Genomic DNA, 23,864 nt, shown 5'->3' with positions numbered 1-23,864 from the left:
AAAGCCAAAACACAATACAATTTTACCCAACTAATACAAAAAAAAAAACACAGAGGGCTAACAGCCTGAGGAATATTAAGTGAAAAGTAAATTACAAAGGGTCCAAACAAGTCAATCCAAAGTATGTTCCAGCAACCCAAAAAGGAAAAGAAAATTCACAAAAAGGAAGCACCAAGCTTCCCAACCATGAGCTTCTAGCTTGAGAAAGCAAACTACAACAAGGTCAAAACTGCTTTAGCAGAACAAACAGGACAAGAAATATTCCAAAACTGCCCAAAGCAGTTGCAATCACCAAATGTGGGGGACAGCAACAACAAAACCTCTTCCTACAAGCTGCCCCTACCGCTGAATCTGCATAACAAAAAGGAAAAAGAAAAGGGGACCCTGCACAGCCTCAAGAGGCCAAGGGTCGTAACACTCCCCCCCTTATACGAAATGTCACAAAAAACCCCACCCAAAAAAAACCATACTCACATCCTGGAAAGGCCATCGGCGAGAACGTTTTCTGTTCCTCTCTTATGTCGGATGTTCAGATTGTATTCTTGTAAAAGTAATGCCCACCGTATAAGGCGCTGATTGTGGTTGTACATGCGTGAAAGAAATACTAATGGATTATAGTCAGTGAATACATAAATCGGTAAAGTACCGGAACCCAGGTAAACATGGAAGTGCTGAAGAGCCAACAACAGAGCCAAAGTTTCCTTTTCAATAGTGGAGTAGTTCAGTTGATGTTTGTTAAATTTGCAGGAGAAATAGCAAACAGGATGATCTAAACCCTGCAAATCTTCCTGAATCAACACTGCACCAGCTCCAACCATACTGGCATCCACCTCTAGCTTGAAAGGTCGGGTCAGATCAGGTGCAGCTAGTACCGGTGTGTGGCATAGAAGGAACTTAGCACTTTCAAAAGCATGCTGGCAGTCATGTGACCAAACAAAATCAGTCTTTGGGCTAAGTAGACTCGTTAACTGTTGAACCACTGAGGAGAAGTTTCTGCAAAAGTTCTGGTAACAACCAACCATGCCCAGAAATCTACGAAGCTCACGTCGTGTTTTGGGTGTGGGATAATCATTAATTGCCACAACTTTATCATTTAAGGGATGGACTTGGCCTTGTCCCACCTCTCTGCCTAAATATGACACAGTGGCTTTGCCAAATTCACACTTTGAAAGATTAAGGGTAAGGAGGCTTGGGCCAAACTGTGAAATATTTGATATAATGTTTGCAAATGTTCCTGCCAGGTTTCAGTATACACCACTAGATTGTCTAAATAAGCACTGCAGTTGGGGATGCCCCGCATTACTGTATTTATCAGCCTTTGAAAAGTAGCTGGAGCGTTACACATACCAAACGCCATGACAGTGTATTGCAAAAAGTCATCTGGGGTCACAAAAGCTGAAATGTTAGAAGCTCTTTCAGTCAAGTGGATTTGCCAATAACTCTTGAGAAGGTCCAACTTTGTAACATGTTTGGCAGCTCCGATATTGTCCACACAGTCTTCGATCCTGGGGAGAGGAGAGGCATCAGGCACGGTGATAGAATTTACCTTACGAAAGTCAGTGATAAAGCGTGACGAACCATCCGACTTAGTTTCTAGCAAACAAGGTGAGCTCCAGGGAATTTGACTGGGTTTGGCTAAACCATGTCCCAGCAGGTATTCAGTTTCTTGTTTCATTAGAGAACGATTTGTGGGGTTAACACGATAAGGATGCTGTTTGATTGGCTTTGCATTTTCAACATCTATGTCATGTTCTAGAACTGTTGTACGTGTTGGTACATCACTAAATAAGCATGTGTACGCATTAATTAGGACCATTATATCCTTTTGATGTTCAAGGGATAAATGGTCAAGCTGGCTCTGCAGAGATTTCAGCATGTCTGAGTTTATAAGGCGGGAGCTAGAACAGATGGGATAATTAATTCTTAGGCCATCAGCATTGTTTAGCTCATCTGCTTCTAGTTGAGCTGTGACCGCAACTGGAGCATACACCCCACTAGGTTCCGGAGCAGGTTGAGAGTGGTACAACTTAAGCATGTTCACATGGCAAACACGAGTTTTGCGCTGCCGATTAGGGGTATCAATGACATAATCATTCTCCCCTACTCTCTAGAATTTCATAAGGCCCATCAAATGTGGCAGACAAGGCAGAGCCAGGAACAGGTAGGAGTGCAACAACCTGATCTCCTACTTGAAAAACTCTTTTGACAGAGGTTTTATCATAGTGACGCTTCATTCTTCCTTGAGAGTCAGTTAAATGCTTCCTAGCTAGAACATTAGCTTGACACAGGCGCTCCCGACAAGCTTGCACATACTTAATCACACTCTTCGTAGAACCTTCTGCAGGAACTAAGAAGGTTTCTTTTAAAGCTCTTAAAGGGCCCCGGGGTGTGTGTCCAAATACTAGTTCTGCTGGACTGAAACCAAGGGATTCCTGAACAGCCTCTCTAGCAGCAAACAATACAAATGGAACCCCCTCATCCCAACTTCTTTCAGTTTCCAGACAGAATTTGCATAGCATTGACTTTAAGGTCTGATGCCAACGTTCCAAAACCCCTTGGGACTCTGGGTGGTAAGCAGATGAAACAACATGCTTAATGTTTAAGGTTTTAGCTACCAGTCTGAACAACTTGGACTGAACATTTGTTACTTGGTCTGTTTGTAGAGTTATAGGTAAACCAAACACAGAAAATAACTTGAAACAAAGGACGTGGAACAAAGGACGAAGGCAAACTTAAATACAGACAAAGGTGGGCATGAAACAATAGGGCAGGTAATCAGAGGAACAGGGAACAGGTGAGACAAGGAGGCAGGGAAGCAGAGAGAGCAGGTGAACCAGATAGGGACAAATGAGGACATGGAGGAGCTAGACAAAGAACAAACTGTAAACGCAGAAAACAGAACACAGATCTAAGAACAGAAATACGATGGACAGGGCAGAAAATAAACTTCAAAACTAAAAACGGAGGAACAGATCTAAACAGACAATTATCAAACCCATAAAAACACAGAACAACACAGAACCTAGACAAATCAATAAGTAACCCAAAAACACACCTGAAGCATAGAAACTAAAACTACCATCACCAGAAGTAAACAGGAAACACACCTGACTAAATGAAAGTAATCAAACCAAAAATCCACATCATGACAGTCACCAAAACCAGTGCTCTTATTACGGGGTTCTTTCTTCACAAAACCAACACCTTTAGTTTGTTGTGAATTTGGTTGTTTTTTTCGTTTTAAAACTAAACAATCAGCGATGACATGTCCAGGTTTATGACAGTAGAAACGTTCACGGCTGTCCTTTGGGACTATGGTTTTAACCATCTGGGACGGCAGCACAGAGTTAACAGGCGTCTTTTCATTAACAATCAAAGATAACTTATGGGTAAGCACATACTCATCAGCAAGAACAGCAGCCGACGCTAGAGTGGTCACCTTCTGCTCATTTAAATACACCACCACCCGTTCCGGAATGCACTTCTTAAAGTCTTCCAACAGTATCAACTCACGTAAAGTGTCATAGTTGTTGGCCTTGGATGCAGCACACCATTTATCAAAGAGAATGCCTTTCTCCCTGGCAAACCCAACATGTGTTTGCCCAGCAGTTTTCTTTTGTTGTCGAAACATCTGTCTATAAGCTTCTGGGACCAACTCATAAGTTGGTAAGATAGCAATTTTAACCAGATCGTAATCTAAGCTATCTTAACAAACCCTCTTCCTACAAGCTGCCCCCACAGCTGAATCTGCATAACAAAAAGGAAAAAGAAAAGGACCCTGCACAGCCTCAAGAGGCCAGGGGCCGTAACAATGCAATGTACCCCCGCCCCCTCTTCACATCATGCAATTTGATCATCTGAGGTCACAGTCCATGTGTGCTTTTAGATTATGCAACTAATTCCTTCTTTGGCTCTGGCCCCTGACTGGGCGTTGGGCTGTGGTTGGCGGTCGGGTGGGTGGGGCGGTGGAGCATGTCTTGTGCCTGCACTGGGGTGGCTGGTGGGTTATGCTTGGCCTGGAGCGGTTGGCCTGCCCGTCCCGGTTACCTGACTGGTGCATGTTTTGCTCTCATGAACTGACGGGCTGGGGCTGCTGGTGCTGGCTGGATGGTTGGGTGGGCTTGGCGGTATGCTGCTCTGCTGGCTGTCGTGTTTGGGGGGACATCAGGGTGGCGGGCTAGAGGGTGGCTTGGAGAGGCTGCAGCGTGTGGTGTGGGGGGCTTGTGTCCTCTTCTTGGTTGTGGGGTCACCGGCATTTGGATCGGCTGAGCGTCGATGGTAGAGCGGACTTGGATAATGTTTCTCCCTGGGCTATGATGGGTGGTGATGTGGTGTGTTTGTTGTTGCAGGGGGCATGGTGGGGGACGCCGACCCCGGGTGGCTTCGTCTGCTTTTTGGGGATGAAGCTCACCTGTGGGATTGTCCCCCCTATGCTGTGGGGAAGGGGATTCATGGCGTTTGGATTCGGGGGCATGTGTTTGTTTTCTGCGTCCTGGTTGGGGGTGGCCCTGAGGGGAAATTCATGTTGGAGTTCATTGGGGGTGGGGGGCTCATGGGGTTGGGAACATAATTCATTGGGGGGCCGGGACTGTTTCATCCTGTGGCGGCTATGGTTGGTGGTCTAGTTTGGACCATGAAGACCCCTCTTTTGTACATGGCCCCCTCTCCAGATGAGGATGGGGGTCGTTGGGGACTGGGGTTGGGGTGGGGGATTGGGGTCCTGTACCTGTACCTGTGCCTGTCTCCACCCCTGGAGGGAAGGGGACCACCTCCTGGGTCCGGAGGCTGGTTGGCCCTATGGGGTATCGGTACCTGGACCTGGGAGTATAAAGCATGTATGGGGAGTGTGAGTGAGTGTATGAATGACGTCCATTGTTGTTTGTCTTTATGTTGGGTGTTAGCATTAATGTGTACGCATGAGGGTGGAAATGTGTGATTGCGACTATGTGTGCCTGTTTTTTGTGTCAGGTAGGGTCTTGGAGTGCTCCCTCTCCTGGATCAGTTTAGGCCACTCATCAAACGAGGGGGGTCCCTTGGCGGGAACTGTTCAGGCATGGACGGCTGCCTGTGGGCTGTAGCTCCCTAGGGCTGCTGCAATGTGACTGCTGGCTCTTTTTTTTTATGGTTGTCCCGGCAGTGTTTCTCCTGGTGTTCCTGTGCTCTGGGGGGCCTCTAGATATCTATAGCTCGGATCTCCTCCATATCTGTCCCAGGTCCAGGGAGGCAGGTCTGTGGCTCATGACACTTGCTATTGCATGGAGAAACCTTGTATTCACAAACATGCTCACACTCAGACCCAGGTGTTTAGATTCAGGTGTTACACAAATGTTCTATATTGAGCTGCATTTACCACTAAATACATCTTGCATTCATAAGTATCATGCACTTTTTGGTAAAAAAGATGTTAATATGAATGTTTCTGCAGGTGTAGAAGCAAGCAGGGTGTTATCTTGTATTCTCTTCATCCTTCTTTCTCTCCTCCACTCTTCTGTCCTTCTCTCTCCTTTTCCTTTTTGCCCCACCTCTCTTTCTTTTGTGCATCTCATTTTTTTCCTTTTTGTTTCTGTCTCCGTGTCCGTAACAATTGAAATAATACTAAAGCAGTTTCTACTAAAGTTTCTTTTATAAATATCAAGCAGAGCTTTAAAGTGTTGCTGTAATACTCCACTTGTGAAATTAAATCTGTTGGGCTTCTTCCTGACACTCAACAATTGTCAGAGTTCTACTGTGCTGGACAGAACACGGTTTAAAAAAAAAAAAAAAAAAAAGAGTATGCAGCTAGGATTGTGGAACTAAAAAGGGTGTGGCCTTTTGTTATTATCTGATTTGCATTCTGTTGATCAACGGATTTCGCTGATTAGACAGACACTGGAGGATCATCACGCTCTGTTTGCTATCACAGATGATGATGCTGTTTTAGCTTTGTTCACTGTGCGCATTACCATAAGAAAAGTTATTTTTTGAAGATTAATTTTATTAATGACCAACTAGAGCACTTTCAGTTAGTCCAAAATGTTAATAAACTTCAAGTCTAAATATTTTACAAAGTAAAATGGATTTGGTTGGCCTTCTTTGAATAATGTTTATGTATGCATACTCAAATGGCAACTATTAGTGTGCAGAATTATGAATTTAAATAAATAATGAAATAAAAATCCTATCTAACTTGTTTATATTTTACTTGTTAGTGTCAGGGAGTGGGTTTGGGTCAGACCAGCTTGCAGGGAGATACCCGGGAGCCATAAGGTAAGGTTTTGATCCATATTTATTTAGGAGGCTTGAATAGCGCAGGAATCTCGGCCAGGATTGCAGGAAGCAGAAAACAAGATGTACAGAACTTACAGGAGTAGAACAGGAGCTAGATTGACTGGGATTTTTTGAACAACGCAGGAGCATGACAGGAGAATAGCAGTTTTCTAGCAGGAAGAGACAACAGGGAACAATCGAAACCGGTGAGCTGATATACAGGGAGGGTGAATGGTGAAACAATGGGAAGGAGAGAGGCGGTGAATCAGAGTGAGTGATGACAGGTGTGATGGCCAGGTGTAGGAAACTGAGGGAAATTAGGTTACTATGGTTACTGACGGGGGCTGGAAGCTGGGAAACACAGAGACATCTGAAGGAACTAAACTAGACACAAACCTACAACTGAAACAAATCTGAAAGTAATAAATCTAAGAACAAGGAAGAAGGATATAAATCAAACCTAAAATAGGAACAAACTCAAGGGGGAACTAAACCTAGAGGCCATGGGGAAAACTAGACTCAGGGGGAAAAATAGTAAACAGGGGGGGCGGATGAACTACTAACTAAGGGAAATAAACATAACTACTAAACAGAAGCACAAGAAAAAAAGACCTAACTGGAAAAAGTAAACAAACACAAAACCAAAATGGCAGATCCTGACAGATTAAAAGTAATAAACAAACAACTCAAAATTTACAAATAAACATCAGTGACAGCCATTTAAGAACATCTTAAAACCCCTTAATAGGGTTTAGGTTAGGTTAGGAAGGTACCCATGTCATTGTTCTTAGATCCTGAATGTCCTTACAGGCTAATAACACAGTGGATCACTTCAATGGGTGCAATGAATCATTGTCCTGCATAGAAATCATGGTCTTTTAAAAGATGCAGACTTTATCCAGATCCACTGCTGAAACCCGGTCTCTCTTACAAACTGGCAGTAGGTTTGTGGGGGGAATTTTGAATCCATCTTCAGCCTGAAAAGCTCCAACTAGCTTATCTTTAATAACACCTTCCTATACCAGTACCACTCTCCAACTTGATGGTGTCAAAGTCAAAGTGGAGCTCTGTGACTGTTACTGATCCATCTGGTCTGTTGAGTCACTCTCAGAGGTAGGTAGAGTACCCTAAAATTGTATAGTCACTTACCTCATCAGCTTTGGCCAGAAACCTATCCTGGACTCGCTTGCCAGGTGAAAGACCTCCCTATCCTCAAAATTATTTCAACTAAGTTAGGGTTAGCATTTTGTGTTCCTGGCAGACTTGACTGCCTGCAGACAGAAAACATGAACCCAGATTTTCAAAGGAGAAACTCTGTGCCGTTCTCCCGTTATTGTTGATTTCTTTGTTTTTTATTGGTTAAACTGCTTGAATTTTGCTAAACGGGGAATCTGCTGAGTACATAGGGCACTTGCTGGATATAAAAACAAAATCCTTGTTATACATTACTGTGTTCAAGTTATTAGTAGTTTTAATACTCTGCTGGGTCCTGGCATTTTGAGTTTGTTTTCATTCTGTTTGATTCTGTTTCCTACTCTCCTGCTCTTACCAAGTGAGGAAATTCACTCCTTCATTCATTGCTCTACAATACCACAACTCATTCAGACTGGTACTTATAGAACAATAACTGATGTAGACTGAAAGTGTTTGGCTATCGATCGATGATAATCAGGTGGTTCCCTGACTTGGTAATTTTAATCACAAACCAATCACCTTTATTTATAAATGCCCATAGCAACTTACTAATAGCTACTGATAGCCAAACAAGACAATTATTTCCCAACATATATGTAGAATATCTTTGTATAATTCCTCTTAATTATTTGTTTTATCTCGTTGCAATTTCAGATAACAGCACTAAACAGCAACTCTCTGAGAGCTGGAGGAACTGGATCCTAGCTGCCAATGAAAGGGAGCTCACAGAAGTGGAATTTAATTCAGAACTCTTTGAGATAGCCAAAAATAGAAAACACATGGAGAAAATGGTAGAAACCTACAGTGATTTATTTATTATGTCAAAGAGGAATGGGAGAATAGTGCTAACTCAGGGAGTTGCTGGTATTGGTAAAACATTTCATACAAGGAGGTTGATGGTCGACTGGGCAAAGCGAAAATCCAACATGCACATCGACCTGATTGTTCCGCTTCATTTTGGTGAGCTGAATGCAACAAGAGGTGAAGTTCAAAGCATCCAGGATCTGCTCGATAATTTTCTCAATGATGCAGAACGGCCTCAAGTTTCTACCTATGAGGAATGTAAAATGGCTTTCATTATTGATGGTTTAGAAAACTGTCCACTTCCTCTTAATTTTAAAAAGAATAAGAAACTGACTAAAGTGACTGAGCGAGCATCGATGGACGTGCTGCTGACGAACCTTATCAAGGGAAACCTGTTTCCTCAAGCTGTGCTCTGGATCATCTCTCAGCCCTCAGGAGTTAAAAAGATTCCTGCTAAATATATCGACAAAGTTCTGGTTTGTAAAGGTACGAAACTCATTCTCTCATGCATGCATATAAACATATCTGGCAATGTTAAAGTACAATAGTTCAAAGGTTGCAAAAAAAATAAAATACTTAGTCAAATATGAAATTTAGATTGTAACCAGATTATAACTGTGGGAATTAATGTGAAACCCCATGATAATCAGTATAATTTCTAATTTACCCTCCCCATTTAGAGATTGATGCCCAACACAGACTTACAGAGATCGGGAAAAACGGGATCTTAGCCGCATATGAGATGGAACTGATTGAAACGGAGACAGATTCAGAACTCTCCATGATAGACACAAACAACGAAGATGAAGAAAAACTGGTGAAGACCTACAACGAAATATTTACAGACTTAAAGAAAAAGACTGTGCGAACAGTTCTGACAAAGGGTGTTGCTGGTATTGGCAAAACATTTCAAACTAAATTGTTCATGTTTGACTGGGCCAAAGGAAAGTCCAACAAGGATGTTGACATCATAGTCCCACTTCGGTTTAGTAAGCTGAGTAAACGAAAAGAAGCTCTGAGCTTGGATAGTTTGCTCAAAAGTATTTTCCATGATGTAGCAGGAGTTGAAAAGAAAAAAGTGGCTTTTATCCTTGATGGTTTGGAAAACAATGAGCTTCCTCTAGACTTTGACAACAACATGGAGCTCACAGATATAAAGAAGCCAGCATCGATGGATGTGATCCTAACAAACCTAATTAAGGGAAACCTGCTCCCCAATGCTTTTGTGTGGATCATCTCTCAGCCCTCAGGAGTTCACAAGATTCCCAATGAATATATCGAGCAAGTTACGGAATGTCGAGGTAAGAGAGTAATGATGAAACAAATAAAACACCTCATCTACTTACTGTTGGAGGCTATTTCTGCAGCCTCCTGTAATAGTGAATCATTAAGTCCTTCACAGTATCTGTCAACCTTTTATATACCCCTTTTTCGATTTTCTGTATCAAATCAGAATCACCTAAAAGGTCTACCAACAACTAATTGCTTGATTGATTGGTTAGTTAAGCATAAGGATAATTGTAGTATTTTAAAATAAATTATCAGTAACTCCTTTAGTATTTCCTAAATAGACCTTTATCAATTGACCAATTGATCGAGACTAATTATGCAAGATGTAATTCCTTGATATAATTTCCATTTGTGATTAATAAAGCATTTTTTTATTTTGAATTTTGAGTTTGAGCTGTTACTGTCTGTAAATCTAAACTGTAGACCTAAAAAAAATCATGTTGATAAGTCAAAATTTTGTTGTTTACATATATCTTCATTTTGAAATCAAAAACTAATAAACATCCTCAAAAGCCACTTAGTACAATTTAAATGATTTAACAAATACAGTAGGATGCTAATAACTGTAACTCTGCTGTGTTTATGTATGTTAATGACTTGATATTCAGTGTGTTAATTATAAAGTTTTGCTCACGTCAGTGACTGACAATATGATAACACAGTGATGCTGCAATACAAAATGAAATATACCACAACATCTACTTATGGTAAAAAGAAAGCATACTCTCTGTCCATCCTGGGCTTTTACCGTGCAGTTTTTCTGGCTTTTACTAGACTTTAAAATTTGTTCAGATTTATCTAAAAATCATGAGCCCAACAGACTGTAGCGGGCCATTATTTATTACACAAAGATGAAACAAAAATGGGGTGACATGGTGGAGATCCCTCACAGCAAGGACCCCTTATTGTGTGGAGTTTGATCTACCTGTACCACAAGGAGTTTTCTAGATACTCTGGTTTCCTTCCACAGTCCAAAAACAGGAATGTTTTGTATATTGGAGACTCTAAATTGCCATTAGGTAAAAGTGGTTGCATAAAAGAATATTTATCTATGTGCCGGCCCTTAGTTCAGGTATTAAAGACGTGTAAGCATTTCACACAATTTCCTCTCAAAGAACTTAAGTAGGCCTTTGGAATATTGTTTATTCCAAATGTGACCTAACTTGGGTCGAGATGACTAGAAAAAAATAGTTGTGTGTTTAAGTGTTGCTAACAGGCTAGACATTTAACTAGTTACCAACTCTCATGGTACAACATATGTAGTTAAGTGTTAAATACATCTAGCTAATTGAATTAAATTTAATTTAATTTAAAGGAACAGTGTACAATAGTCAGCAGATAAACAATTTTAAAGTACCGGTAATTGATATGGAAATGGATATGCAAAATTAATAAAGTAATCCATCAATATAAACAGTAGTTAAAAAGTTAGACACATTGCATTGTAAATAAATGTAAACATTTATTTAGCTGCCCTTATATACTGATTAGATCAAATAAATGAATAAATAATCTTTAAAAAAATAAGTAGTCACTTAATTTTTACATCATTTCTGCTAACAAGCTAATCTTTGTTTTTCCTATTTAGAAAGCCTGATACGCCGGAAGAAAGTAGTTTCAAGCCTGAAGAGAAGATTTATCCAAGAATACCCTGATGAAGGTGAAGATGAAATTAATCATTTAAACCAGAAAATTACAGAACATATCACGAGAAACATCCCTGTTGATGGGATGACTGATGACACAAGTGAAAACACTGTGGAAAAACCACTGATTCAACTAAATGCTCCATCTGACATCTTTAAAAACGGAGGAGAAAACAAAATCCGAACTGTGTTGACTGTCGGAGAACCTGACATTGGAAAATCCTTCCATGTGCAAAAATTTGTTGCAGCTTGGGCCAAAGATGAAACTCACCACTCCTTCTTCACCTGGAATAACAACCAAGTAAGACCCTTACTGGCCAAAGCTGAAGATAATGTCGAAGCTATATTTCCACTTGACTTGTCAAAGCTTGACTTGATTAAAGGGAAACCCATCAGTTTTATGGAACTTCTGAACTACTTCTTCATGGAAATCAAAGAATTAGCAATCTCCAACTATGCAAGGTTCAAACTTGTATTTGTCTTGGATGGACTGAATGCATGTCAACATCTTCTGCACTTTGACAACAATGAGACGGTGACCGATGTCAGAGAACAGGCCTCAGTGGATGTGTTAATAACAAACCTCATCAAAGGACACCTGCTTCCTACGGCCCAAGTCTGGATAACTTCCCGACCCTCAGCTGCTGAGCAGCTCCCTGATGACTATGTTGACAGAAAAACAGAAATTCGAGGTAAGATGGTCATACTTATTTTTACTAAGGTCTTTGATTAATATAAAGCAGTCTTCGGCAAAGGGTAAGGTATAGTTCGATTAAAATTTTCAGCTGTTGTTAGGCAGTTTAATGATCCAGTAAATGATATGTGAATAATGTGTTAATTGTGCAAAAAATACACTGTATAGCCTGTATAAGGAAATATTTGCTGACTAACTAATAGTTGCTGACTGTTTGCCGACTAACTCAAGGTAAAAATAGGTAGAAACAACATCAATAACATCAAGCCTTAAACCTCACAATATATCAGAGGTTGTTTTGCCATTTTGGTTGTGACAAAAAAATATATATATTCATTCATAAAATACTTATGCTATTTGCCTATATTATTTAATATTTGAGAAAAGAAAAATGTACAATGATACCAAATACTAGTGTCAGAACATAAACTGGTTGTTGTAACAGTTTATTTATAATAGAAACATTTTACATTATTTTTGATATTTCTAATGCTTGTCAAAGCTAGACATTGAAGAAAAGATTGAAATATATATTAGAATACATTAAGGTAGGTGTCTTTTACCTCCTTCTAAATCATAGAAAAGGAAAGGAATACTCCTAATATGAGTATTGTCAGCATCTGCCATTTTGGACTTTTTTTGGTTTTGTGTTTGTTTACTTTTTCAGTTAGGTGTTTCTATTTCTTTGGGTTTAGTTGTTATGTTTGTTTATTCCTTCTGACATCCTGATGTTAGTTATTTACGTAGTCCCTTCCATGTCCTTAGATTTAGTTCTTCCTAGAGTTACTTTTTACGTCAGCTTATGTTTAGGTTTCTTTCCCTGTTCCTCCCAGTTTACTTTAGTATTATTTTCCCCTCCAGTCTCTGTGTTTCCTAGCTCTAGTCACCATAGCAACCTCCATTACCTCAGTTCCCTTCACCTGGCCAGCACACCTGTAAGCATTCATCTGATTAACTACTCCTCTTGTTCCCATTGTTTCACCATTCACCTTCCCTGTATATAAGCTTACCGGTTTCATTTGTTCCCCGTCGCCTCGTTCTGCTAGATACCTGCTATTCACCTGCCATGCTCCTGCGTTATTCCTAGTATCCCCGTCAGCCTAGTTCCTGTTCAGCTCTTGTAAGTTCCATTGTCTTGTTTACTGCTTCCTGAACTCCTGACAGAGTATCCTGCGCTGTTCAATCCTTTCAAATAAATTATGAATCAAAACCTTACCTTCTGGCTCTCGAGTATCTCCCTGCAAGTTGGTCCGACCCAAACCCACTCCCTGAGAAATATGCAATATGTAGGATTATGGCTTTAGAGTACAGTAAGGGTTAATATAATATTAACCTTTAGTACAATGAGAAAGTATGTGTTAGTGGGTAAATAGGACTTGTAATGTGAAAATTCTGGGATTTTGTTATAAACAGCAGCAAAGAAGACCTTCAAAAAAGTAAGATATAAAAAAGACACAGATGCATACAACCTGCAGCTGCATCTGAATATATCAGTCGTGATCCCATTGACTGTCATTACTTCAGTCTGACTTCTGTATTTTGGGTCTTGTAATTGAGCCACTTGTCTATTTTCTATGTTAAGCTCTGTTTTCTTAGTGTTTAGTTGTCCCTCTCTGTAATGTCATTAGTCTAGTCTCCTGAGCTCCATAGCCTTTCTCCCCACTCAGCAGCTATTCATTCTGTTAACTGTATTCACCTGGTTTCCAATGGCACCTCCACATCAATTAAGCTCTGTGGTTTCTATGGTTCATTGCTGGTTTCTACTGTTCCTTATTCTGGTATCCTGAGGTATCCTTGTGTTTCTAAGTTCTTAAGTTTTTGCATTATTAAATCCTTCACTCTATCATGCATCTACCTCTGTCCTGTAGCCCTTCTACAACATCACAAAATAACATATCCAAAGTACATTAATTTAATAATTTAGTTCAAAAAGTTATACTCATACCTTAAGTAGATTCATTGCACTAAATGTTTTCTGAGTAAGTCCAAAATTAATATGATTTTTTCTTTGCAGAGAAGCCTGATTTTGCCAGTCAAAGGAAACTCAAAGCCCAACTAAAGGAACATTTTACCTATGTATGTGAAGGGATCGATCAGCAGAAAACCTCTGCTCTACTTAAGGATATCTACACAGACCTTTACATTATAGAGGGGGAAAGAGGAGAGGTCAATGCTCAGCACGAGTGCAGACAGGTTCAGGGTGCAAAGTTTAAACCAGAGCAAGAAGAAACACCTATCAGATACTGTGACATCTTTAAACCATCACCTGTTAATACAGACATTAAAACTGTGCTTACCATTGGGATGGCTGGCATAGGAAAAACATTTGCATCATTGAAGTACATTCTGGACTGGGCAGAGGGCACAGCCACTGAAAACATTTTTTACACATTTCCACTTCCTTTCCGAGAGCTGAATCTTAGAAATAAGGAAGAACACAGTTTAGAAGATCTGATTCATCAGTTCTTTCCAGCTATGAAGACCTCGGAAATAACTGACTATGACAAGTATGAGATTCTGATTGTTTTGGATGGTCTTGATGAATGTCGCCTTGACCTCGAATTCAATGAATGTAATCACTGGACAGATGTTAGAAAGCAAGCTTCTGTGAGTGTTTTGCTGTCAAATCTCATCCTGGGAAATCTCCTCCCCAAGGCCCAAATTTGGATTACTTCTCGACCTGCAGCATCCAACAACATTCCTGCTGAAAAAGTGGACCGAATGACAGAGGTGAGAGGATTTAATGATGAACAAAAAGAGGAGTACTTCCATAAGAAATTTAGTGACAAGGAGCAGGCTGAAAAAGTCCTGAAACACGTGAAGCAGTCAAGAAGTCTCTATATCATGTGTCACATTCCTGTTTTCTGCTGGATCACCTCAAAGGTACTGGAAAACATTGTTCACCAAAATCAAGACGAAGGGCTGCCCAAGACGCTCACTGACATCTACACTCATTTTCTTTTGCTCCAATGCAGACAGGCTAATGTGAAGTATAGTGATATGGAAAAAAGTTCTGAGTCACATTCCTGTTGGAATACCAGAAATAAAGAGACAGTCCTGTCTTTAGGCAAACTGGGTTTTGAAGCTTTAGAGAAAGGAGACCTTCTCTTTAATGAAGAAAGGCTGACGGACTGTGGTATTGACATCACAAAAGCTGCAGTCTTTTCTGGGCTGTTTACTCAGGTCAAACGAGAAGAGCATGGCCTGTACCAGCAAAAAATGTTTTGCTTTGTCCATCTGAGCATTCAGGAGTACCTGGCAGCTCTCTACGTCTTTCACACATTCAATACCAAAGGTAAAAATTTGTTCATGGGATCCACTTCAGGGGCCTCATCCCTGGCTGCTTCAGAGTTCTATAAGAAAGCTGTGGACAAGGCTTTAGAGAGCAAAAATGGGGACTGGGATCTGTTTCTCCGCTTCCTGCTTGGACTCTCTGTGGAAACAAATCAAGTTCTACTCCAAGAGCTGCTGAAAAAGACGGAAAATTATGAAAAGACCTACAAGGAAACAGTTGAGTACATCAAAAAGAAGATTAGAGAAGACATCAGTGACCCAGAAAAAAACCTCAATCTTTTTCACTGTCTTAATGAGCTGAATGACCACACCCTGGTTCAAGAAATCAAAAAATTCCTCCAATCAGACACAAAAATCTTTGAAAATTTTACTACTTCTCAGTGGTCAGCTTTGACTTACGTGCTGCTGACATCAGAGGAGAAGCTTGATGTGTTTGATCTCAAGAAGTACCTGAAATCCGAGAAAGTTCTTCTGGGAATGCTGCCAGTGGTCAAAGTCTCCAGAAGTGCTTTGTAAGTATTCTACAAACTATGGTTTTTGAATATTTTTGACTCTTCTGTTTTGAGCTTTGGATTCCTGCAGGTGTCTGTCTGTTTCTTTCTTTGTTGCCTATATTCTTTTAGTGTTACTAGTTTATTCCATCCCATTGTTTACTTATTTCTTAGTTTATTCTGTACATTTAGGTATGTTTTGTTTTCTTTCTTATCAGGGTTTCTCTCTGTCTGCTCCTGCTCATTTACTCCTCTTCCTCTGCTCTTTCTCTCCTTTCATTGGTCTCATCTGTTCCTTGTCTCCTCCTGATTACACTCACCTGTTTGCATTGCCTTTTCTGCACCTCTGTATATATTGCTCTCTTGCTTGTCTGTCTCTTTGCTGGTTTCCTCCATTGGTTCTTTGTTGCTGCTCCTGTATCCATGCTCCATTTTTCTGCCTCTTGGTCCGTGTCTCTGCTGCTCCGTCCGATTCTTCACCAGTGTTTTCTAGCTCTCTTCCAGGTTTTTCTTTATTAAATAATTTAATTTTGCCACAGCCATGTTATGCATTTGGTTCTCCTTCAACCGCAGTATCACAATTTTAGCTATTATAGTTTATTATCTTAGACATTTCTGACTTGGCATTTGCAAAATGTTTTACTGAGCTGGTTAGGTTCTGCTGCATCTAAGGCTCATCTGTTTTTTTGGGCAGGTGAATTAAAGATTGGTTTATTGTTTTCAAATAATGCTGAAAATCATTATTTTTTTCATTAGTCAACATCGCATAAAATATACAATTAACCAACATTATTACAAATACGTACAATTCTTGTTTTAATCAATACATTTATTCTCAATTTGATTTTATTTGAAAGTATGAAAGTGTTTTTATTCAACATTTTGTATTTGAGGGTTTGATACATTTAAATCTTTTTTTCAGGTGGTAAGAATTTAAAACAAACTATTTTAATAGTTTTCAAAAACAAGAACTTGATGAAAAAGTACAGATTTATTGTGGACTTTGTCCACAAAGGCTCAAGGTTATTCAGGCAATCATATATTGTGCTTTTAAAAATTTCTTCTTTCTTTGCTTTTTTTGTGACACTAAAATGTTTCAGATCATCAAACAATCTGTACCATCAGACAAAGATAATCAGATTAAATACAAAAGTCAGTCTTCAAAAAAATGATTTCATTTATTGTGGAAAAATAAAACTATTCAAACTAGCGTGAACCTGGACTTAATTTAAAATTAACCAACCATATCCAAGCCTGATTATTGTCAGACTTGTAGAATCAAGAATCATCCAAATTATCTGACAAACTGAAGCAAACTACAGGGTCTTAAAAGGTAACACATAGTGTATCAAAAGAGAAAGGTTCAAGAACAGAAAACATCTATCAGTGTAGAAAGGGTTACAAGCCTGCAGCTTAGACTTCTAAGGCTTTTGGACTCCAGCATACAACAGCGTGAGCCATTATCTACATATGGAGAAAACATGGAAGAATGATCAATGTTATCAAGTACAACAGCTCATCATTTATCCAGCAACCCAGAACACCATCTGAAGCACTGTAGGCCTGGCTTGCCTCAGTTCAAATCGGTGTTCATGATTCATGAATAAGAATGAGACTGGGCAAAATTGGCACTCATGGGAGTTTTTGGGAAGAACTCAAAGGTTCGTCTCATGTTTCCCAAAAACATATTGATGATTCTCAAGAGTTTTGGGAAAATAGACCGTGGACTGTCGGGACAAATGATTAACCTTTTGGAAGTGGTATCTAACATTACAGGTTAAGTAAAACTAAGAGCGTTTCTAAAAAAAAGAACATCTTACTGACAGTTAAGCATGGTAGTGGTAGTGTGATGGTCAGGAGTTGTGTTGAAATAAAATCTTATTGATGATTTAAAACATTTAATTGTGACAAAAAAGCTATAAAAGAAGAAATTGTTAAAACGGGAAATAGTTTTTCACAGCACTGTATGCATACACCATACTAGTTAGCAAGTTGCAACAAAACTCACGTTTTTGGATCTATTAACAACATTCTTTTCATTGGTGTGCCTAATTACTTACATTTGTACAGGCTGAGCTGGTGTGAGCTCTCAGAAGAATCTTGCAGAGGTTTGACATCCTCAGTCCTCAGTTCTGCTTCTTCAAATCTCACAGAACTGGACCTGAGTCATAATGATCTGCGGGATTCTGGAGTACAGCTACTTGCTGAAGGACTAAAGAGTCTACACTGTAAACTGGAGGACCTCAAGTAAGTATGCTTTGGAATAAAAAGCAGTTGTTCAGAACTCCTTTAAAATGGCACAATTGCTGATAGTGAATGATATCTAACAAATTCAGAGAAAGCTTCATCAATAATGACATTTTGGGGTGGTAATAATCCACACTTTAAGTGATAGAAATATTTGTTGAGGATTCCTTTATGCAGGTCGAAATGCATCCAAGTTTCAATAAGATTTCCTTGCCCCTATCTCATTGAAGGGAAAGCTTCAGATGTATGTGGCATTTTAAGGTCCACCTACCTGAGAAGTCCATACCCATTATAACAGTTTTGACATTTGTTATATAATTAAACATATAATAAAGCCTGTTGTGATGTGTGACAGTAGGATTAGAAATGTGAGGTTTATTTGACACATCTTAATAATGATATTAAATTTTCTTTAGCTGTAGTGGCCTTTATTTAGTAATTTTTTGACAGTAAGCTGACAGGAAATGGTGGAAAGAGTGGGGAAAGGGTGTGGAGAAAACATCGCCAGAGCCAGGATTCGATCCCGCAACAGCCTGTGTCAAGGACTGTTAGGTTTATGATTATTGATTGATTAATCTTGATCAATAATTATAATTACAAATCATAATCTGACAAAATCAATTTCTTAACCAAAAATCCTCATTTATGAATCGAGACCAGAGATGTTTCTGGTGTTGTAATTGTGGCTCAACGCCTCTGACAATTACAACCGTTGAATACTCCGTAATAGTTAATAACTATTGCCGGAGATGTCACCGTTTAATCGACCGTTTCTGCCGAAACGTGTGGAACTTGAACCTTATTTTGACTGACACATCACCTTTTGCACACAATGAAACACAAAACGCTCTCTCTTTATCTATGTGAATATTTATTAATTTTCACCTACTCAACATGCAAAATTCTACAAACACAGGGGTAAACACATCTAAATAAGCAAAAAACAACAAACGGTAGTGGGTATGTATTGAGTCAGCCAGCAGTTTATGGCACTACAGACGAAGGAAAATGAGGATATGAAAGGGGTGTGGTGGCGACTGGTGGGGGTTGGAGCGCAGCTTCGACTGTCCTTATGGTCTTCTGATCATAAAACTTCCCCCTAACTCCTGAGCACAAAGGATTCTACCTTTTGGCGGCAAGCTAGCACAGTGGGATTGAAGACAAAGGGAAATGGAGAATTTTACCATGAGGTCGTTTTAACAGTCCAGTCTTGCAACGCACCCGCGTTGACTCTCAGATAGTAAAAACACAAACAGCTCTGGGAACGCGGCGGATCCCGACATCAACATAACACATCAAAGTTCAATAAGCAAGGTTACATGCACATATTATTCAGAACACATGAGATCCTAACCAGCGATTCTGATCGCTTCTACAACCTCTGACCCTGCCCAGGCCTTCTAATAAAGAAATAAAAGATAAAATAAAAAGATTGGTTTTACTTGGTGTCGTCTTCTTCCTGAGTGAGGGAATTCGAGCGAGGAAAAGTGGGGTTAAGTTAATTGTGCGTCCACAATCAACTTCAGGGGAGCGGTCAGTCTCGTCCTTTGGTCTTCTTGACAAAAAGGAAAAATATGATCTGACCATCAAAGTCGACTTGAAAATGAAACACGGTAGCGGTTCGTCTCTCCGAAACTCCGTGTTCTCAGTTACGTGTTTAACTCATGTCTTCGATCGGGAAAGTGAAATCTCTGGCCTTCTTAGTCCAAAAACCTCAGTTATGAAGTGTTCATTGTCCAACGAGAGAGAATGAATGAACTCTGCAAAGAGCTTTTCTCTTAAAGTGGTGCGCTTCAGTGACTAGACCGGTTTCTAGCAGAAGGCAAGTTTTCAAACATGAGCGCCTCCTATATAGCGCCCTGTTACGTCAGACTGGGGACGCCCAGTCATATCAGTCGCAATGCTCGATGGGATATGTAGGAGCGGGCTGTCCTGGGTGCAAAATGGCCGATGCCATTGGAGGGGCACAGTGACGTCCAACAACGTGCAGATAATCCAATACTCAGCAAACAAGTGGTCCAACAGGACTAAGGCTTCCATACACGAGTCGCATGCTTAAATCCCTACACCACCAGTGACTCACCTCTATTTAGGTCCACACTCATAATCCAAGACATTTAGTGCCCCCGCTTTTCTACAGCTAACTTTGGGAAAATTCTGTTTGATCCAAAATGACAGGGGGGAAATTGTGCTAAAATACACATTTATAATACAGAAAAAGATCTTAAAAAATCTCTGAGATCAAAACATATGTGGCAGAGCAATCGTTCCTTTGTTCAGAATTAGAGCAATGTCTCAAAAACATTATAAAGCATATTCTGCTTTTGAATGCACAATTGAAATTTGGAGTTGTTGTTTAGCATGCATTTTATTAACCTGTCACATTTATTTTTGTGTGGTCCTCAGCTTATCAGGTTGTCAGGTGACTGAGAAAGGCTGTGATTTCCTTGCGTCAGCACTTAAATCTAATAAAGTCTCTAAGCTAAAGCAGCTTGATTTGACTTACAATCACTGTGGAGAATATGGAACGAGCCTGCTCAATGCTATCGCTGACGACCCGACTCGGAAGCTGGAGGCACTGTGGTAAGTTCAAGTGTTAATTATGTCTTTAAGTGTAGGTTTTACATAGACTATGTTAAAAGTATAATTAAAAAAACAGATTTCACACATATCAGATTCAGTTATTATGTGATTTCCCAAAACAACTATTCCCATTCACATATTTTACTGCTCTTATTCACAGAAAACAAATTGAATATGACATTTTGACTAAAAAGCAGTCCATTTAGCATACATTTGTATTTGCGTTCACCTAACTTTAGTTACCTTCAAGTGTTGATGGAATTCGGATTTGAGTTTTTATCATTATTATCAATACGATTTTCCCTTTAATTTATTATCTATTATTGCACAATCAAAACCACAATGCATTCTGAACAGCTGCCAGATACTTAACGCTGAAATTTCTTTTGGTAGTATCACTCAGTTGTTGCACTTTTTAAATTATTCAAAGCTAACAGAAAATAAAAAATCAGAAAGTCTGTATTTATTTTTGGTCATAAAGGGTTAAATACCACAATGTACCTTTTTAATAAAATACTCTATTTAAGCACATTATCTGACATAATCTTCAATCATATAAATGAGTTCATCGTTGTTTCTGCTCCTTAAATGTATGAGGGTCTAAAAGGAAAACAGAATGAAGCTGCAGCTTCCCTGGTTGGCTTTGCTGCATTTTCAGCACACAAAGAATAAAACTGAGTGACAAATAAGATGAGTTTGATAAGCTAGTTTTGAAGGTTGACGCTGGAGCCCTCAGTTAACATTCTTATGCAAGTGAAGCCAAAGGCAGCATAATCAAGTCTAGGGGAGACTCATATGTGTGAATTTATTTAGCCTGTATTGTTTTTCTTTACAGTTTTGACTATAATGGACCACATCGGCTAAAGCCTGGGATGAAGAAATGTAAGTCAATTCTCTAATGATTTCTCATCCTGTTTAAATGTCCGAACATAATCAAAACAGTCAAGTGCAAGTCGTGGGCTCAAATCCCCTCTTAGGACAATCTCCTGTGACCTTTAGAAAAACTGACTGAGAGACATTTAATTGATGCTGTTTTTAGGAGGCAAAGGGGAACCATTAAGCAAGATCAGGGTGTATACATCACCACCTCATTTGGATTGAATTGGTCTAGCTTAGTGTTATCCAAGAGACGCAGGGTGAATATAACCATTTGAACTACATGAGAACAAGATGGCAGATGTTTACAACTGCTAGAAATACCTTGGGAATCTAGAGGCAAACCACAACCTTGATGAAATCAGCAAGAACCTAGTACCTGCAGTTAGTAAGACAGGTTCTGTAAAGTCAGGTTAATGGTAAGAAGAAAGTCCAAGCCTAACTCAAGCCCTGTCAGTGCTCAGATACCCTGCTGGTATAATTGAAAGACCACAGCATTACGTAGAAGTATGCACTGCATCAAGAGTTTCACTTTAAGTTCAGTAACCTGAGCCTATGCTAAGCAAAAGGAGAAAGGCTGAGGACTAGCGGGCAACAAAGCCACCATCTAATATGAAACAGTAAGGATGGAGGAGTATGTTGTGAAGATTGCAAAAATGAAAACCTTCTAAATTAATATTTTAGCCAGTAGAAAACTAGTGTACAACAGGAGGACTAGGAGGAACCATTATGGAAGGAAAAGCCTCTCTGTTCAGAAGAACAACTCAGACCAAACGGCACAGAACAGAGCCTCCTGCTGGCAGCATTAACACGACCAAGTCAATTGAATAGTCTTTACAGAAAAGTCCCTTTAAAACAACTGACAGGTAGTACAGGTGTCATGTTGTCTTGCTTGACAGTGCTCTGTTAACTTAGTTTCTTTAAGAGTGTATCCCAAAAAAATAATATATCTGAATGTTATATTTGTGCTGAAATAGTTCTATAGAAAGTATGTTAATTGAATTCTATTTTAGCTATTACAGTAGACAGGCTGGGAAACCTGTTTTCTATTTCTAAATTCCTATAGTAGTTATATTAATGTGATGTAAGTAAACACATGCAATAATTAAATAAATAAATAAATAAAATTTAAAGGGTACATTTTGTTTTTACTATGACACAAAACTTATGTTTAATCCAGATTGTCATTAAAGGAAGTCTGTTTTCTGAAGTATTTACAAATTGTGTGCTCTTTCGCATTAAGCTTTATTGCTTAAATTATCCTTTTTACACTAATGTTTCTTTAATTACATTAGTGATCACAGTAATCCAATTATGTTGCACGAAAACATGCATAATAATATTTGAAATCTCCAGCATCATCGTATGTTAGTAAACAGATGTGACAACTAAAGCTATGGAACAGCTTAAGTTGTTTTACAAACCTTTATATGCGTTCCAAACATCATTCTGACTTATCTTGAACTTTTTTGATGTTTTGACCCATTTTGAGATTTTTTCATTTTTTCTCAGATGCTGCAAATCTGACACTTGATGAAAAAACAGCAGGCAGACGGCTCCTTGTGTCTGGAAACAACAGGGAAGCAAAAACTGTACTCAAGGTGGACAATTGTGTTTCACGACAAGTAAATAAAGACAGATTTAAAAGGACCCAGGTGTTTTGTGAGGAAAGCCTAAAAAGCACCAGCTACTGGGAAGTGGAGTGGAAAGGCATGGTTGGGATTGCAGTGGCGTATAAAACTGTGAGTAAAAAATTGGACAGCTGTGGTGGTCTGGGATGCAATGACTGGTCCTGGAGTTTACTATGTTCCAAGACCGAATGCACTGCCTTACATGGAAAGAATTCAATCAAAATCAGGACTACGCCATGCCACAAAATAGCAGTATTGCTTGACTGGGAGGGTGGTAGTCTGAGTTATTTTAATGTGCTATCTGAAGAGCTGAGTCTGATTCACACCTTCTATGCAAAATTCACAGAGGAGCTCTTTCCAGGTTTCTGGTTTCGGGCAGGCTCTATAACTTTGTGTCACATATAACCTTTTTTTTTGTAAATGCAAGCCATTTTAACCAACTGCAGTGAAAACCCCTGATATTGTACTACAACAAGAGAAGCATATTTTTAGTAGCATGTGTCAAAGTGTGCCATACTATTTTAGATTCAGGGCATGTTTTTCATATTGTGTTTTAATTTACTGTGTATTTCTTTACTATTTAAAGACATAAATAGACAGACCTTTTTGAAAAGTAATATTAATAGAAATAGAAATACTTTGTAACGCTGTGAAACATATTTTATTTTCACTCTTGATTCAATTTAAACACAGTTAAGTCCCACTGAATCCCTGTATATATTGTATGAAAGACTAACTTAACAAAGATCAAGAAAGATGTGGTGTTATCTTTCTGTACTTAGGAATCTGAATGTTTTACTGGAGTCAAGCATTAAGTTTGAGCAAATAAAAAAATGGGGTAAAATAACAATGTAATCTACAGTATTGT

General features: G+C 39.3%; 1 protein-coding gene and 1 long non-coding RNA gene across 3 annotated transcripts; one reads left to right on the top strand and one right to left on the bottom strand.

Annotated features, from left to right (window-relative positions):
* Positions 1–8,234: 8,234 nt before the first annotated feature.
* On the bottom strand, positions 8,235–12,969 carry LOC124872992. Of its 2 annotated transcripts, XR_007039410.1 has the most exons (4): positions 12,885–12,969; positions 11,764–11,843; positions 8,622–8,697; positions 8,235–8,491 (listed from the first exon to the last, which is right to left on the bottom strand). It is a non-coding gene; the product is annotated as an uncharacterized LOC124872992 (long non-coding RNA). The 2 variants fall into 2 exon arrangements; XR_007039411.1 differs by lacking the exons at positions 11,764–11,843; positions 12,885–12,969 and adding an exon at positions 8,950–9,404.
* LOC124872983 (NLR family CARD domain-containing protein 3-like) lies at positions 11,145–23,846 on the top strand. The gene is made up of 6 exons (XM_047373441.1): positions 11,145–11,872; positions 13,889–15,680; positions 17,730–17,906; positions 20,313–20,489; positions 21,325–21,371; positions 22,878–23,846. Exons 1-6 carry the CDS (start codon positions 11,266–11,268, stop codon positions 23,399–23,401), a joined length of 3,324 nt encoding a protein of 1,107 aa, XP_047229397.1. The 5' UTR covers positions 11,145–11,265; the 3' UTR covers positions 23,402–23,846.
* The last annotated feature ends 18 nt before the right edge of the window (positions 23,847–23,864 follow it).

This window comes from Girardinichthys multiradiatus, chromosome 1 (assembly GCF_021462225.1).
Source record: "Girardinichthys multiradiatus isolate DD_20200921_A chromosome 1, DD_fGirMul_XY1, whole genome shotgun sequence".
Taxonomy (NCBI): Eukaryota; Metazoa; Chordata; class Actinopteri; order Cyprinodontiformes; family Goodeidae; genus Girardinichthys; species Girardinichthys multiradiatus.
This window is presented reverse-complemented; position numbering and strand designations above follow the sequence as displayed.

Bases quoted from the DNA above. Each gene is read 5' to 3' on its own strand.
- LOC124872983 (XM_047373441.1), top strand. From the start codon at position 11,266: ATGACTGATGACACAAGTGAAAACACTGTGGAAAAACCACTGATTCAA. The intron at 15,681-17,729 runs GTAAGTATTCTA...ACATTTGTACAG, and splicing joins AAAGTCTCCAGAAGTGCTTT to GCTGAGCTGGTGTGAGCTCT. The intron at 20,490-21,324 runs GTAAGTTCAAGT...TTTTCTTTACAG, and splicing joins CGGAAGCTGGAGGCACTGTG to TTTTGACTATAATGGACCAC.